Genomic DNA, 17,085 nt, shown 5'->3' on the forward strand with positions numbered 1-17,085 from the left:
TTTTCACTGGAGTGTTGGAGGCTGAGGGGTGAGACCTTACAGAAGCTTATAACATCATGAGGAGCATGGATAGGATAAAGAGACAGGTCTTTTTCTTGGGGCAGGGCAGTCCAATCCAAAACTAAAGGTTTAAGGTGAGAGGGGGAAAAAAATTAAAAAGGACCTGAGGGCCAACATTTTCACCCAGAGGGTGGTGCATGTATGGAGTGAGCTGCCAGAGGTGGTGGTAGAGGCTGGTACAGTTCCAATTAAAAGGATAGGTTCATGAATAGGAAGAGTTTACAGGGATATGCGGCAAATATGCTGGCAAATGGGACTAGATTAATTTAGGATATCTGGTCAGCATGGAAGTGTTGGATTGAGGGTCTATTTCGGTGCCATACAGCTGTAAGTTACACCATCAGTCCTTAAGCTCAGCAAGTCAGGCAGCATCTGTACCAAGAGTTAACATTTCAGGTCAATGATCATTTGTCAGATTGGATCAGGTTAGGCATTGATGTCATTTCTGACTGAGGGTGAAGGTGAACTCAGTGGAAATCCCAGTCACTCACTTGCTCTGATGAAGAGTCACTGGATTTGAAACGATAACTCTGCTTTCTCCCCACAGATGCTGCAGAGTTTCTCCAGTAGTTTCTGTTTTTGGTTTGCCCACTGCTGCTGTTCAATTTGTTTCCATCCAGTTCTTCTCCAGCATCAACCTCCATTGCTCATCTTATCCACTGCATCTGGGTCACTTCATTGTGTCACTTAGAGTGGCATGGTCGCTCAGTGGTTAGCACGGTAGCCTCACAACGCCAGGGACCTGGGTTCAATTCCCGTCATGGGCGACTGTCTGTGTGGAGTTTGCATATTCTCCCCCTGTCTGCATGGGTTTCCTCCCAAAGTTGTGCAGGTCAGGTGAACTGGTGCTAAATTGTCACATAGCATTGGGTGCATTAGTCAGAGTAAGGGAATGTGTCAGGGTGGGTTACTCTTCAGAGGGTTGGTATGGAGCTGTTGGGCCAAAGGGCCTGTTTCATACTGTTGGTAATCTAATCTAAGGTGACCTTAAGGCAGATAACCAAAAGCTCAGTCAAAGGGTTGGATTTAAAGCAGTATCTTGATGGAGTGAGTGAACTGGAAGGTGTAGGGAGGGAATCAAGATCTTTGGGTCCTGTCAACCGACAGCAATTAAAATTAGGGATGCACAGGGAGGCCTGAGGAACGCAGAAATCTCCTGAGGTTGTGGGGCTGGAGGAGGTCACCAAGAAGGATTTGCTGTGATTGAAGACACGGGCGGTAAAATCTTAAGCATCAATGTGGGAAAGCAACCGGGAGTGCATTGGAATAGTTAGGGCCAGATGTAACAAAGGCATGAGTGCGGGTTTTAAGTAGGAGATGAACTGAGACAGGGCATAGTCAGGCAAAGCTACTGATGTGAAAAGGACAGAGGAGGAATGGCAATCCTGTTTGTGTCACTGAATGGCCCATTCACCTCTGTAAAGAGAAAAGGGAGGTTAATATTTTGAAGATACAGACCAGACTGCCTCTTGTGTTTTCCGGGGTAGGGTTTGCCAGTTAATAGCTTAGTTGTACCACTAGATGGCAGTGTTGCTTGGTGTTGAGTAGTAGAATTAAAATCCAGCCGCCTCCAGTCTTTCCCATGGACATCCCCTCTCCTAGAAACTGCTTTTGAAGAATGATTTAAGTGATAATTCTCCAGTTCACCACAAGAACTTCCCTGGTATAAACCTTCAAAACAAACAGAGGGATATCTCTAACTTATCGCTGTCAACAACACTCCCAATTAAAAGCTACTGTCACTGCAGTTTTATTCAGTTGACATTCTGTGTTCATCAGCAGAGGATTTGTACGCCAGTGTTGCTGTTCCACAACATGAAAATCTAAACAACTACAGAGTACTCTACGATTACACTGCTCAGGTAAGGAAGCAATGTTTGTGCAAAAATGTAGTTTTTCTTTGTTATTCATTCATGGGGTGTTTGTATTGCTGGCGAGGTCAACATTTGTTGTCTATCCAAACTGCCTTTCAAACTCTGTGTCTTACTTAGCTATTTCAGAGGTAAGTTAAAAGTCAACCCCATTGCTGTGGGTCTGGAATCACACTTCGATCAGACTAGGTAAAAATGGCAGATTTCCTCCCCTAAAGGAGACAGGTAAACCAGATGGCTTTTTAAACAGAATTCCATGCTAGTTGTCAGTCATACTACTGAGGCTAGCTTTGTTATAGACTTTATTAAATCGAATTTAAATGTCACTCTCTGTAGTGGGATTTGAACTTACATCTCTAGAGCATTTGAGCTTAAAAATGTGTTGCTAGAAAAGCGCAGCAGGTCAGGCAGCATCAAAGGAGCAGGAGAATCAACGTTTCGGGCATAAGCCCTTCTTCAGGATTCTCCTGCTCCTTTGCTGCCTGGCCTGCTGCGCTTTTCCAGCAACACATTTTTAAGCTCTGATCTCCAGCATCTGCAGTCCTCACTTTCTCTAGAGCATTTGCCTGGGTTATGACTATGCTGCCCACCTCCCTACATTCTGAAGGAGTAGGCTGTTTCTTTTTAAAGTCCCTATTTAGTGTGGACAAAATTGGCGAGACTGTATTTATTGCCTATCCTCACTGCCCTGAAAAGGTGGTGTTGGCAATTGTGTAGGGCAAGGCCTACTCGTCCTGGTTTGCTGAATCCCAGGAGATTTACCTGGTGGCTTTGCAGGAAGTGGGACTGGGACTCTCTGCTGTCCTCACACCTGCATTTCACAGACTATTGAGTTATTCACGTTCTTTGCAACAAAAAGGTAGAGATGCCAGCTACCACTTACAACAATGAAGAAATGGTGTAACATCACAATTAAATCTGAGCCCTCTCTGCTATGGACTAGCTACTGAACCACAAACTGGAACGAATAAAATACTTTTTTTAAACTTGTTGAAAAGTTTAATTGGTATCAATGCTGGGGTGTTAAACACTTGCCCCATTTCAAATCCCCAGTGTAAGCATCAAACATGTTTGTAATGGTCACTTCATGTGTGTGGTGGCAGTGTCAATATTTCTGGTCTAGCAATCCAGAGGCCTAATTTAATGCTTGAGCGACACAAGTTTAAATCTCACTGTATTACCAGGGAAATTTAAATAGAATAAATATGAGTTGGAGAAGTTCGTATCTGTAGTAGTGACAGTAAACTTGTGAATTGTAAAAACTCATCTTATTAAATAATGCCATGCAAGAAAATTATTGACTGTCCTTCCACAGTCTATCCTCTACGTGACTTCAGACCCACAGCAGTCAACTCTTAACTCCTCTCTCAAACAGGCCTAGCGTGTGACTCAATTATATTTAAGAAAGCTTGCGGTCACCTTCGAGGTCAGAGGTCACATGACACCAGGTTATAGGCTAACAGGTTGATTTGAAATCACAAGCTTTTTGGAGCGCTGCTTCTTCATCAAGTGAAGTCACTAAAACTGATGGAGGAGCAGCATTCAGAAAGCTTGTGATTTGAAAATCACATCTGTTGGACTATAACCTGGTGCCATGTGACTTCTGGCCTTTGTCCATCCCAGTCCAGCACTGGCACCTCCACATCGTGATCTTCACCTTCAGGGCAATTAGGGATGGGCGATAAATTCTAGCCTTCTCAATGGTGCCCAGATCCTGTGAATGAATGGGTCTGCCCACAGTACATGGGACAAGTGTTGTACTCCCCAGTACTGATACCAATTAGCTTTTTAACAAGTGACTCGAGAAGGAGGCTCCTCATCACCTTTAAGGATAAGTAGGGATGGACAATAAAATGTTGGCCCTCCCAGTGAAGCCCAGATCATTTGAGTGAATAAAAAGAGAGATAACAACTGAGATTAAAGTCTCTCCCTGCCCAAGTGTGGTCCTCAGCCTAATCCTCTATAAGGGAGCTCCATTTCCACTTACCCCTTCACTGCTATTCCCTGGTCGTTCTTCAGTGAGACTACCAGCAAGTAGAAAATTACGGGGTGGCTTGGTGCTTGGCAGTAACAGGACTGAAAGTGCCCAACTCTCTCTTTACCATAGGGGTCTCAGTCAGATGAGGGAAGATGCTAATGTCACTTTTCTCTGCCCCGTTAGAACAGCGATGAGCTAGATATAACCGCCAATGACATCATCCAGATCACGGCTGAAAACGAGGATGGCTGGTGGACAGCGAGTCGCAATGGAAGGAGTGGTCTAGTCCCAAGCACCTACCTGGAGAAAGCTTGAGAGCATCAGAGACCAGCCAGCTACGCCAGTCCAGCTCCATGTCCCTTGGAACAGGTCGAGAGGAACAGTAATCCCTGAAGGTGGCTGGGGAAGCACAGCAAGCTGTTTCACTTTTTAAAATCTGTGTGACATAGTTAGGTGGGAACATCCACAGCTTTCTGAAGTAGATTGATGTTCAAGTGATGTTTGATCGTCACTCCCGTGACCTTCACCTGCATCACTGATTGGCCAGTTCCTGTGGAAAATACTTGTGAAATGATGCTTTGGTAGTCTATTTCAAACTCTGCTCATCTTGCTGCGTGAATATTTCATTTTAAAATATTCAATTATTGCACTATACCTCTGCCCCCCCCCCCCCCCCCCCCCACACTCTCTCTCTCTCTCTCTCTCTCTCTCTCTCTCTCTCTCTCTCTCTCTCTCTCTCATACACACACACACACACACACACACACACACACACACACACACACACACACACACACACACACCTTGAGATGACAAATTACTTTCTTTAGTGTGCTGTTCAAGTGAGTGGTGTTGGTGAAAGTGAGGAGTGTAGCTTTCAGCATTTCTAACCCAGTGTAGAACTTCCTTGTTCTCTGGTTCAGCAGTGTTTCTCAACCCTTACAGTTTCTACCACAACAGCAAACCATCCTGTGGACTGTGTTGGTTAAACTTATCAACTTGGAACAATTGTGCTTGTGGGCTGATGTTGCCCCTGAAGCAAGTGGAGAATTCAGTGTTGAATTTAATATAAATTCTCAGTCATTTAAAGGCCAATGCCAGACTTAGTTCATTACTAGCTTTAACTTTGGTAGGAGTATCTTATTAGTTATAGTGGTTGGTTACCTCAAGTTTGCTAGATTTCTGATGCTAACAGTGTGGGCTCCATTCCTGCAGCAGCTGAGATTACCATGAAGGATTCCTCTTCTCAAATGCCTCCCTCATGTAAGATGGCGTGACCCTCCGGTTAAATCACCAACAGCAGTTGCCCTCTACAGAGACTTGGACTATGGTGATTTTACTGTTTATTCCTCTGCCTACTAATTTACATCCTTCACTCCCCAAACTCACTCCAGCAGATTTCCTACTCTATCTTGTTGAGCTTTTAAACATTTTGTCTATGGGACGGGGGTGTAGCTGGCTGGGCCAGCATTTAATGTCCATCCCTGATTACCATGGAGAACAAAATGCTGAGCTAATGCCTTTTAATTACTGCCATCCATATGGGAATACAGACAGCCACTGTGCTGTTAGACAGGGAGTTGCAGGATTTTGCCCCAGCGACAACGAAAGAATGGTGTTACAGTTCCAAGTGAGGATGTATGTGGTTCAGAGAGAGGCTTGCAGCTGGTGGTGTTGCACTCTTCACTGCCCTGGTCCTTGCAAATGGTAACATTAGGCCCAGGACCCCTGACTATGACCCAATATACCCAGTTGCTGAGGAAAACCTCAGAGCAGACTCTGTGTGACTTTACTGTACATCTTGTACCCTTCCAATCTTGTCTCCACCTTCCCTGAAAGCATCAACTCTTTGCTGGAGGCAGCTCACTTGAGTGGTCGTTATTTGTGGCTTTGCTTTGAACTGATCGAGCACAGGAGGCATCACGTCAAGCCCCATTCAGTCCTCGAGGCATCTCCAGAAGGGATTTCTGAATAACTGTGTAACTGAGTCATAATGGTACATGGGAGACCATTTTGGCCTATTCACGCTGTGTCGGAGCGCTGAGTAACCCAGTCAGTCCCATTCCCCTGTGCCTCTGCAAGTTTACATTTCTCCTACCCACCACCCTTGGATGCAGTGACCCTCAAGGTCTTTTTATCTCTGTAGTATGCCAGCTGTAGCTGGGAGACACTGCTGCATATTTCTAGTGTTGTCTGTTTCTATGCTTGAACTATGCTAGTATCCTTTTTAAACAGTGAAATGACCAGTTTTAGATAAGTTTTTTTTGTTTTTAATTGATTTGGAGCAGCTGGTTTAAAATAACCCAACCCTAAGAGCACTTCCTGATCTCCAGTTTTTGTATTTATGCAATATTTTTTGGGGTCATCTGGCTGTTACAAATTTCTCGTTACACTTAACAATGAAATTGCTTATGGAGACATAAGCCGAAAACTGTAAACAGCTGACTGTCCTGGTGTACTTGCAAGCTTTTGTCATTTGGTGGTGTGGTGCAATGCAATGAGTCTTTTCCCAACTCACCTGCATGTTCTAAAATTAGAGAAAGACTTGTATTCATCAAATGAGCGTAAACATTACTATGGATGTGATTATCAAACTAAATACATTGAAACCTGGACACCTTTACTTTGTACATGTCAGGTGACCGATACAGTATCATGTATAGAAAGGTGCATATAGTTTTATATATCCTATGTGTATAATATATAGTCAATGTTTATGTGTCAGAGGATTGTCCACATGGTAGACTACTAAAGACTTTAAGTATTAGCCATGTAAATAATGAAGAACTTAAACTAATATATAGCCACGACGCTTATTGGTGTGAATTGTGGCTTTTTCAAATGTGTTGACTTTTGTGACCCACAGTATTCTAAATAAAGTTTACAAATGAACTTTTGCCATGAATAATTTTTAAAATATGCATTGGCTGATTTCTGTCCTTCTAACGGTAGAGGGTGCTAGAAACTCTGTGACCTCTTCTTTTTAAAAAGAATTGTTCACTCACAGGATGAGGGTGTTGTGGGCTGCTAAGAGTCAACCACATTGATGTGGGTCTGGAGTCACATGTAGGTTACATGTAAGGACAGCCGTTCCTTCCCTCCACCTAGTCTGCACAGCCTGTTGACACCACAGACTATTTAGCATGGCCAATCCACTTTGGACTGTGCAAAGCAGACCCATTTTCTCACTTAGACACATGACCTCTCCATCACTCCTTTACCACTGCTGTTGTCCTATAGGGTGGAAGCAGGCTATTCAGCCCAGTGGGTCCATACTAAGTCTACAAATAGCACACCACCTAGAGCCACTCCCTGTCCTATTCCTGTAACCCTGCATTACCCATGACTAATCCACCTTGTTTGCTTATCTGCACATCCCTGGACACAATGGGCAATTTAGCATGGCCGCTCCACCTAACCTGCACATCTTTGAACTGTGGGCAGAAACCCCTACAGACACAGGGAAAAAATTCTTACTCCACACACAGTGGAATGGAACCTGGGTCCCTGGTGCTGAGGCAGCAGTGTTAAATACTAATCCCCTTTTCTCTGGACACCCACCATCTGTTCCAGAGCAGCTCTGTTCTCTCTATAAAACATCATTAAAGCAATCATTTTTCAGCTCCTTTCACTTCAGTTTCAGTTAAAGTCATATTGGATTTAATTATAATCATAGAATCCCTACAGTGTGGGAACAGGCCCTTCAGCCCAACAAGTCCACACCGACCCTCTGAAGAGCAAGCTATGCAGACTCCTTCCCCTCCCCTATTATCCTACACTTACCCTGATGAATGCACCTAACCCACACATCCCTGAACACTATGGACAATTTTGCATAGCCAGTTCACCTAACCTGCACATCTTTGGATTGTGGGAGGAAACTGGAACAGACCCAGAACGTGCAAAGTCCACACAGACAGGTGCCCGAGGCTGGAATCGAACCCAGGTCGCTGACTCAGAGGCACCATGCCACCCCAATTTGAAAAGTTAACTCATGCTCTCCACAGTTGCTACCAAATCTGCTGAGTTTCTGAAAATTTTTTTTGCTTTAATTTCAGCTCTCCAGTATCTGCAACATGTTGCTTTTAAATGAGATGGGTGTATCTAATTCTCACTGTAAAGATAGTCTGCCCTTGGCAAGGACAGTGAGAGACACAGATAATGTGTGGGTAGGGAGCAGAGAAAGATGATAGGAGCATGGTGGAGGGAGAGAGAGAGAAAAGAGATGATGCCTCAGATAGTTTCTCGTTCACTTACGGATGGGCCACTGCTCAGGACTAAGGGTAAGGTCAGCCCTGCACTCTGGGCCAGTTCTACAACTCCCCTCCCCTCCCCCCCACCCAAAACAAATATCCCAGTTTAAATAGTCTGGGATCAGTATGTGGGCTATAGTGGTTAAAGGTCAGTCTGCCAACTCTCACAGGATAGAGGTTTGACAGTAAGTTTCCTTTTAACTTGCTGTACACAAGAAACCTTGCCCCACATATTTCTCCACTGACGTGGAAATGTAATCAGGGTAGAAAGTGTATGTGCTGTCATAGCTTTGCACAGTATTATCACTTCAATGGAATGCCATGAGTAGGGGGTTCAAACACCCAAATAGAAACCTTGTGGCCACACATGATTTAACCACAGAGAGCACATAGCTTAACATTCACAAATACCAATGCAGGGCAGGACTCACATGTTTTTAAAATATTATTCCTATCACTAACTATGGAACGCTGCAGGGGGGAATAAAAAGGAATTCATTCATTAAAATATTACTTTGAACACAGCAATAGTGTGGCAAAGTCAATCATTTACCTCAAGGAAGCTTAAAACTTTCAGTGCAATAGGTGGGGGTGGGAGAGAATAAAAATACTTTTGCATTTGGAATGTACAGTTGGAAAAAAGTCAGTATAGAACAGTACAGGACAGGAACTGGCCCCTCTGCTCACCATGTCTGTGTCAACCCATGATGTCATTCTAAACTAATCCTGCATGGGCTGCACTTGGTTTATAGCCCTCTATTCCTCATCTGTTCACATGTCTGTTAAATGTCTCCTAAAAGGAGCAGATTCATTAGTAACTTTCAAAAGGGAACTGGATAAATGTTAAAGGCAAGGAACAGGGGAGACCATAAAGATGAAACAGAAATAGGCCATTCAGCCCATTCAGCCTGCACTGTCATTAATTGGAATCATGGCTGATTTGGATAATCTATTTTCCCGTCATTTATCCAATATCCTGGATTCCCTTGCTGATTAAAAACTAGCCAGTCACAAATACTTAATTTAGCCTCTATAACCCTCTCCAGTCTACACATTCATTTGAGTGTAGAAATTCCTCATCTCATTTAAATGGGTGACCCGTTGCTCAGAGATGATGCCCTCTGGTCCTGGACGATCTGATCAGGGGAATAAGCATTTTTGCATCAACCCTGTATTTTAAACCTCACTACTCTAAACTCCAATGAGTACAGGCCTAATCTCTAAGACAGTCTTCATACTCAGGGTCAACCTAGTGAACCTTTGCAGGACTGCCTCCAATGTGAAGATATCTTCCTGAAGATAAAGGGTGGGACAAATTGGATAGTTATCTCTGGCCTCAGCAGGGGGAGATGACTGGCCTCCTGTGAGGATTTTAACACTGGTTTTGTCCAGTGATTCTCTCCATCAATTGACTGAGGAGATAGTGTATGTTTAAAAAGTTGTGGAGTTTATTAACTACACGGCTCAAGTAAGCTGCAATTCTAATCTGTTTTCATTTTGGAACTCACCATAACGTAACAAGGTAATACAAGGCCCCTTTTTTATCATTTCCCTAACTGCAGTTCAGTTGATCATACCCTTCTCAGTGAGGGAGGGGTACAGAAAGTAGTAAGCGTAGCTAAGGTTTACAAAGTTATCTGCCATGTCCCCAAGTAAGATGATTAATACAAAATGGAAAAGAGGGAAATGGGGGTAGATGGGCTGCAGTGTGGCCTCTTTGAGAGGCTATAGGAACAAACCCTTGAAACAAGCTTCAGCAAAATACTGTATTGGTATAGACTTATGAAGGGATTGTAGTGACAAGGTCCACCTACAGGTGGTGACATAGAGCCAAGTTAAAACTATAGAGCCTCAAAGTCTGGAAGCAGGCTACTCAGCCCATTAAGTCCACACCAACTCTACAGAGCATCCCACCAGATCCACCCTATCCCTGTATCTCTACATTTCCTCTGGGTAATCCACCTAGCCTGGAGATTCGTGGATACGGTGGGCAATTTAGCTTGGTCAATACACCTTAATCTGCAGAACTTTGATGGACAAAGCAAACTGGAATATCTGGAGGAAATCCACAGAGACACAGGGCGAAGATGCAAACTCCACACAGACACGTCACCCAAGGGTGGACACTAACCCGGGTCCCGAGTGCTGTAAGGCAGTGATGCTAACCACTGTGCTACCATGCTGCCCTATTCTTGGCAGCCATGGGAGTTGGAATGACATCACTTCTTGTTTCCTGTTCACCCATCGCTGCAGTTTCTCCCTTTAAAGTGCTGGAGGTAGGAAAAAAAACCACAGGGAGATGTCAGAATCAAAAGGTTACACCAATCAATAAACATTGAACTTGCTGGCTCTCTATTCTCGAGAAGAGAAAGGCTGAGACGTGACTGGAGATTAAATCCCTCTCTTGCATTTACATAGACGTTTCCACTTACAGGAGGCGCCAAAATTTAGAATTATAGAACACAAATAAAACCAATTAGGAATTCTGGAAAAATGATCACCCAGATTGATGAGAGTTTGGAACCTGCTACTTCAGGAAGTGGATGAGATGACTAGCATAACTGTAATTATTGGTATAAACACCGAGGGAGAACAGACTAGAAGGGTACTCGGAGGGGCTAAATCAAGTAGGACGTGAGGAAGCTGGCACAGGGTTCAAACACTGACATAGCTCACTTGGATTCATTGGGAGTGAAGAAGTCACTGAATGAGAGACTGAAAAATTGTGTTTGACATTAGCTTGTGGTGACAGCACCTACTTTCCTGAGGAAAAAAAATCTCCTATATCTTGAGAAGTAGTCAAGTTTCTTCAGCAGCCAACACACTGGCAATTGTCTAACAATCGCTGTAATTATTTAATTCAATTTCATATGGCTGGGATTTGAATTACAAATGAGCTGAACTACAAGTTATTACTACTATCACAATGAGAAAATTGCAAGCAAACATTTTTTCAAACAAAAATTTGATTAAAATCTGTAAACTGCAACAGTTTACCAAAACTTCACTAACTACATTTTTAAGATGGATTCTGCGAGCGAACCTCATTCAGCTTCCTCTTTGCAAATTTATGATGGTTTCTAAATTTTATTTTAGAAGAAACATTCATCTTTAAGACGATGAATAAGTCGATGTCAGACTCCATCCTGGGAAATCCTTGAACGTTAGCCTTTCTGGGTCACAGGATGACAATGATCCTGCCCTCAAGGTCAGCCCTAATTAGAATAATTATCATGGATTCTCTTTGGAACAGACATTCCCATGAAATGCACCACGCTCACTCATGGCAGAAGGCTGCATCAACAGTAACTTTCTCCCTTTTCCTTCACTGCGCAGAGCTGTTTCATAAGCGATGTACATAAGCCTCCCAGACTCTTTGTAAAAGGTGACCTCTGTCTCTCTTCTTTGAAAGGCAGATCAATCTATTTGTCTGGTAACCAAATCTTGCAGCAGAGGACTAATAGATTACCCTTTGCTGGAAGCATTAAGTTCCTTTTTAACTAATACTTTGGAATTAAGCCACACCACACTCAATGCCAGCTCTGATAAGAATGCCCAAATATTGAATAACAGTGGTATTGGGTAGATTTATTAAAATTTAAATACTTTTTGAAACATACTTGAGTCTCACAGTTCAAATGCAGAAAATGATGAAGGGGACAGCTTTAATCCCCAATTTTAAAAAAAAATTGATGAGAACCCAGCCCATATCCCTCTAAACCATTCCTATTCATATACCCATCCAAATGCTTCTTAAATGTTGCAATTGTGGTGGAGGTTGGTACATCCTCTGGCAGCTCATTCCACACCTTCTGCGCGAAAAAGTTGTCCCTTAGGTCTCTTTTATATCTTTCCCCTCACACCCTAAACCTATGCCCTCTAGTCTGGACTCCCCGACCCCTGGTCGGCATGGACGGGTTGGACCGAAGGGTCTGGTCCACGCTGTACATCTCTATGACTATGTGGGTATTTTGTTGCCAATGACTAATTCACTATCAAATGATTAGTTGCTTTCTGTGATGCTGATGGAGGGGTAGGTTTGATCAGGACACAAGAAATTTCCTTATTCTCCAAACTTCCATGGGACAGTTTTTGATGAAGGCCAGAAAGGGCCTCAATTCAACAGCTGATTGGAGACTCAGCACCTCAGGCAGTGCAGCGTTCCCCCACTACTGCTCTTACACATCATCCCAGATTTCTATGCTCCAGTTCTCAAGAATGGATCTTGAACCCTACAATCTTCTGACGCTGGAGGCAAGAGTCCTAACTGTTGAACCAAAGTAAGGAAAGAACAAGGATACAGTTGGAACAAGTGGCCTATATTTAAAGGTGGCAAAGGTCAGTAGTCATTGGGGTACGAAGGAGTCTATTTGGTAAAGTAGGTGAACCTCGAAGTGAAGAGGTGGTGCATTCAAAAGTAATTGGTAATAAGTAGATGAATAAATTTAAAGAGTTATTCCATTTCTGGTAAGATCATTAAAATTTGAAGCTTGAAGAAACTAGTGGAGATTGTGGGTTATACTTTGATCATTATAAGATATCTCCATGACTGTACAGAGTCTATGCACGATAGGCAAATATCATTGATTCACTCTGTCCTCTGCCCCAATTGTAAGAATGCCCCCCACAGCAATAAAACAAGTTAACAGTTCTCATGTTGGTAATTTGTCAGCCCATGAGAATGCAAGTCCATTAGGAATACTATCCTCACAATAAAACTTGAAGCCTGCCCTGCAGTAAAACAATAGATGCCTCGTACAAAGAGCAGTTTTGTAGATCAGGTAACATCAAAGCAGCTCAGAGTCTATTGAAAGTTCTTACTGTGACGCCAAACACAAAAGCGTTATGAACAATGGCACAAGCTGTAATTCCTGATTGTTACTTCAGTCTCTTTTTCTGCCAATGACCCTGTGAAGCTGAGCTATATTGCATTGCACCAGTCTAGCACTCAAACCACAGTGGTGCGAGCAGCTTCGGCTTCAGTGTTCTGCTGCAGGTAGGGCAGGCCTGCAGCACCACTACAGTGGAGTACAGCAAGGATGCAGATCCTGAATTCAAGCCAGCCAGAAAAGAGATTGAACCCAGTGATGTTGGCACCGAGCAACCGAGCTCAGCAGAACCTCTTCCCACCTGCCTCTGGTCATCCAGGCTGCAGAGTTAGTATGGTATCATATGGTTCTATTGTTGTGCTGTGGTCCAGAGTTAGGGACAGTGATGACCAAAGTCCATGCATGCCTGACCAGGAATGCACCCAACTCTTACCACCTGCCATTGGTGTATTAGAAGGACTTGAGGATTGATAACACTGCCAGGCAGGTTGATGACTGCACCAGAAGACCTCCAGCAGTTTAGTGACAGATTATTTGAGTAAAGATTGCTGGCAGCAGAGCACAACCAACTTGCGTGATACCCTTTTACACATGTCAAATACAAACAAGGGCATTTTTCTTAGAATTCCTACAGTGCAGACAGAATGTGTTGAGCCAGTCTGCAGGGACTCGGAGGAACATCCCATCCAAACCCAACCTCCTACCCTACCCTAAATCGCTGTAACCCTGCGTTTCCCATGGCCAATTCACTGAGCCTGCACATTCCTTAGACATGATGGACAACTTAGCATGATCAATTCATCTAACCTGCACATCTTTGGACTGTGGGAGGAAACTGAAGCACCTGATGGAAACCTATACACACTGGGAGAAATGTGCAAACTTCACAAAGATGGCCACCCAAGGTTGGAAGCAAGTCTGTGTTGTCCCTGAATGAGCCACCATCCTGCTCCTTTCCTCCACACCCACACTCCCCCCACCCTCACCTATCACCAGTCATCCTTCCCCTACTCCCACTCTCCTCACCATACCATCATTACTCGAGGACCCACATTGAAGCTCCTGTACTGTTTATCCTATGGAGCTCAATTAACTCAGTATAGGATGGCCACTTAACTGTTCCTCAAGCTGGCTCTACATTTGCTTAAAAAATTCAGGTAGTGGTTAGGATTGTAAATAACGGCAGCCTCAAAATCTATGATAAGGGTTAAGTGGATGGGGGCTTGTGGGGGGGTGGCGGGGGGGAAACTAATATTTGATTAACTACTGTGGAATAAGAGAATTTTTGCCACAATCCTTAAATACCTGCAAGATTGGACAACTGAATATTATCTTGCTTCAGGCTTAAACTGCATCAGCTATACTAAACACTATTCATTGTTAAGAACTATGGTTGATAAATAATTTTTAAAAATCACTTGTGCCATGACAGTTCCTGGAAATTCAATTAGACCATGCCAACACCTTGTGTAAATATATCAGGAATACCAGAGCTAAGTAGAACACACTCCCTGTTGTCTGGTTGAGACAGGCACTAGCTAGAGATAAAATTAAAGACTATACTTATGTAACATTACCATCTTGGAATATTCCAAAGTGCTTTACAGCCAATGAAATATTTTACACATTTATATTTGGTTACAAGATGAGAAAACCAAATGGCTTCAAAGTACATTGTAGTTCCAAGCTCATCTTGCAGATTTAAAATTTACTTGTAACTAGTTTAGAGATTTACCATTTTTGTTTTGACTGTTTTCTCAATATCTTTGGCTGAAGATCTATAAATGTACCTTGAGACTACCCCAAAGCTCTTTACTAAACAGAGTACAGTATGAAGCAAAAATTATTTTTGCTTCCTAATCACTATTGGTAGCACAGGACGTATGACAGCTAAATGTGTCTCCACTCAAGGCTAAAAGGACATTAGCTGAAAATGTGTTGCTGGTTAAAGCACAGCAGGTTAGGCAGCATCCAAGGAATAGGAAATTCGACGTTTCGGGCATAAGCCCTTCATTAGGAAGGACATTAAGTGGCTAGTTGGATCCTTTGATGGCTAGGCATTCAAGGTAACTCCCCTGTTCTTTAAATCATGCCACAGAACATTTTTATTGGTTTATTTGTCGCATCCAAAAAGGCACTTTGCAAAGAATGGAATTCCCCAGGTTGTATCAGCTTAGATTTCGTACCCATGTTTCTGGGGTTGGACTTGTCGAATTCTCTATTCCTGAGATGCTGCCTGGCCTGCTGTGCTTTGACCAGCAACACATTTGCAGCAGTAATATTCTAGATAGTTCACAGTCCCAGGTTAACTACCTTCTGCATGAACCCTATGCATGCTATATTGTCTACCATGAATGCAGTGCTCTTTTCACTGCAAATATAGATAACAGGCACAAAATGGGTTTGTAAAAAGATAGGGGTGTTGTGGTAATGTCACTGGATTACTAATTCAGAGGCCCAGGCTAATGGTCTGGAACTAATCCTACTATGGCAACTGGTTCGTTTGATTAAAAACAGGAATTGAAAACTAGCAATTGTAACTACAAAACCCATCGATTATCCAAAAAAAAAAATCAGATTCACTCATGGAAGGAATTTGTCAATCTTACCTGGCCCTTCCATGTGATTGCACACACAGCAATGTGGTTGACTCAACTGCTGTCTGAAATGGCCTGTCAAAATAATTCAGTTGTAGCAGAATTAGGGATTGGTGACAGCTATCCCTTCAAAAGAATTTTCAAGTTGTCCAAGTTATAATCACCCCCACAAGTTTTCTCTTTTAGTTTCAGAAAGGAATGATTCTTGCATATCATACAAATAACACTAACAAATGATGAGATAGTTTTATGGTGATACTTGTTCAAGATGATCACATCCAAGTGATTGTGAACAATTTAATTGTTATACTTCTCATTCCCAATGAGTCGAAGAGCTGTACTAAAATATCCCAAGATCAGCAGACATTAGAAAACATGAAACAAATAGGTTCATGTGAACTACCTGACTTGGTGCAGAACAATTTTATAAGTACTGTGTTTGTTCACCTAAATCACACTTAAACCAACAAAGAATACAACAACAACTTTGGTTTCAACAATCTTTATTTTCATTAATTCAGTTCACATACCCGATCCTTGCTAAAAGGCTGCATTATTTCAAGGGACAACATAAAACTTCTCATTATAACTCACTACACAGACAAACTGGAAAAAATACTATACAATGTAAAATATTTTGATAGTACACAGTCAAACTAAAACAAAATTCAGTTGATAGGCTAAGGACAATAAAGTTAATGCTTAAATCTTGGAAGATCAGTTTCAAAATGATCAGTTAGCGATTACAGTTTCCTTGATTGCTACAGTTTTAGTAGTCATTTTTGTACAGTTTAATCTCTACTAGTTATACAGGGTCTCTCGGTGCACCCATTGAGTGTGCACTTTTGTGCGAACTAAACCCAGCAGCTTGGACTGTGAAATGTGCTTTAGATTTACTTGATATATACAAAAGAACCACTTCAATGCCAGAAACCCAGTCTGAGCTTTCCAATGATGGAAATGGCAGGCTGATTGAGGGGATTTGGGAGGGGTGAGAAGGGGAGAACAGAACACCCAGGCAACAGCTTATGCATAGGTCCCTCCAGGAATAAGGGGCTCGTAGGCAAGATCGCCACTCCGCCTGCACAGCACAACGAAGGCACACAGCATGCCCAGCAACTAGGAAGAAAAAACAGTAAATATTACTGGTGCAAGACATAAAAAAAGCAAAAGGCACCTTCTGCTAATGTTCATTCAAAAACAAACTTTATAATCAGTTTATTTTGCTTTCCATTACAGTGGCCTCCTGCTTATATGCGCGTACAATACCTTCCCACAAAAGAATAGTGTATAAAATTGCAAGGACAGTTACACAGCTCAATTCCACTATCTGACCAAATAAGACCGTAAGTAACAGGCAAGGACAGACATTTGGCCCAACGTAATTCAACCAAAGTCTGCCATTGAAGCATCTAATCAGCTCTAGAGTCAAATCAAAAACATGTGTCTACCTTTATGCCCATTTCTTGATGTGACCATGATCAGACAAATGTAAAA

General features: G+C 42.7%; 2 protein-coding genes across 3 annotated transcripts in view; one reads left to right on the plus strand and one right to left on the minus strand.

Annotated features, from left to right (window-relative positions):
• Positions 1-4,516, plus strand: part of LOC132834760 (proline-serine-threonine phosphatase-interacting protein 1-like) — a 114,377-nt gene extending 109,861 nt beyond the window's left edge. For both annotated transcript variants that reach the window (XM_060853745.1, XM_060853746.1), the window contains 2 exons: positions 1,840-1,922; positions 4,093-4,516. In XM_060853745.1, the coding sequence (XP_060709728.1) occupies positions 1,840-1,922; positions 4,093-4,224 (215 nt within the window). In that variant the 3' untranslated portion in view covers positions 4,225-4,516. The remainder of the gene's footprint in view (positions 1-1,839; positions 1,923-4,092) is intronic.
• An 11,558-nt stretch (positions 4,517-16,074) lies between these two features.
• Positions 16,075-17,085, minus strand: part of LOC132834729 (tetraspanin-3-like) — a 45,973-nt gene continuing 44,962 nt past the window's right edge. Inside the window, exon 7 of the mRNA XM_060853693.1 lies at positions 16,075-16,707. Within this exon, the coding sequence (XP_060709676.1) occupies positions 16,615-16,707 (93 nt within the window). The 3' untranslated portion in view covers positions 16,075-16,614. The remainder of the gene's footprint in view (positions 16,708-17,085) is intronic.

Source organism: Hemiscyllium ocellatum, chromosome 42 (assembly GCF_020745735.1).
Source record: "Hemiscyllium ocellatum isolate sHemOce1 chromosome 42, sHemOce1.pat.X.cur, whole genome shotgun sequence".
NCBI lineage: Eukaryota > Metazoa > Chordata > Chondrichthyes > Orectolobiformes > Hemiscylliidae > Hemiscyllium > Hemiscyllium ocellatum.